The 969-nt window shown below is 36.2% G+C and overlaps 1 protein-coding gene across 1 annotated transcript in view; it reads left to right on the top strand.

Annotated features, from left to right (window-relative positions):
- The window catches only part of LOC102202540 (5-hydroxytryptamine receptor 3A-like), a 10,742-nt gene that overhangs the window by 4,175 nt on the left and 5,598 nt on the right, over nucleotides 1–969 (top strand). Inside the window, exon 5 of the mRNA XM_013908955.1 lies at nucleotides 294–463. Coding sequence (XP_013764409.1) covers nucleotides 294–463 — 170 coding nt within the window. The remainder of the gene's footprint in view (nucleotides 1–293; nucleotides 464–969) is intronic.

The following is a 969-nucleotide window of genomic DNA, read 5'->3' as shown; positions in this document are numbered from 1 at the left end:
AATATAACACATCTGTCTCTACTGCAATAGATCCACAGACTGGTTGGAGGATGTGTTTGTGTCAGAAAGGGGGGGATTTTCTTGTAAAATAAAGAAGGGCCTAGCAAAAACTAAGTTTGGGAACCACTGGCCTAGTCAATGGTATCTCTTCACCTCTAGTACTAGCAGGTTTTACTAAGATAAAATAAGATATAGCTGCAGACATAATAAATAGTCATTTATAGCATGATGCAAACTGTTTTCCATAGTATGATAATACATTGTTTTCATTACAAACATATTCTTTTATACAGGACAGAAAAAGACAAAGCGTCTCCGAGTCCATATCTCAGCATATATCACAATGGTCGGGTTGAGTTCAGGAATGACCAGGTGGTGCTAAGCACCTGCAAGATGCATGTTTACAAATTTCCTTTTGACACCCAGAGCTGCAACCTCTCCTTCAAGTCTATCTTTCACGATGGTGAGTCCATAACAGTTTCTGTTTACATGTCCTTTGTATGGTCTTAAAAGCACAACATTAGATATTTTAACATATACTGCCCGGCCAAAAGGAGGGGCTCTAATTTTCTGTTTCTGCTTCGATGATCTCATGCATAATTTCAGGAAGGTTATCCAATGCCAAAAAACTAATTTTCATCCAAATTTGCACATATTTTGGGCCAACATCTTATTTTGATGATGTTAGAATTGGACAACTGTGTGAAAAGGAATTGGGAATTTCCAAAGAGTCACATGAAACCCTGGAGCTGCTATAGAGAGCCGTACACGTAAGCTGGATCCAGTTCTGTTTAATATTAGTTTTATCTTGTTAAAAACTCCCATTAGAAAGATTGGATGTTGCAAGTAAGCAATACAATTTGAAATAGGCATTATACAAATGCTGGGATTTAATCAATATTCCACACAACAACTAAACAGAATGAGCATGTTTTTATAACATTTTAACTTTTAACTTTAGTGATATTA

Source organism: Pundamilia nyererei, unplaced genomic scaffold (genome assembly GCF_000239375.1).
Source record: "Pundamilia nyererei isolate P.nyererei 1_Seehausen unplaced genomic scaffold, PunNye1.0 scaffold00017, whole genome shotgun sequence".
NCBI classification, from domain to species: domain Eukaryota; kingdom Metazoa; phylum Chordata; class Actinopteri; order Cichliformes; family Cichlidae; genus Pundamilia; species Pundamilia nyererei.
This window is presented reverse-complemented; position numbering and strand designations above follow the sequence as displayed.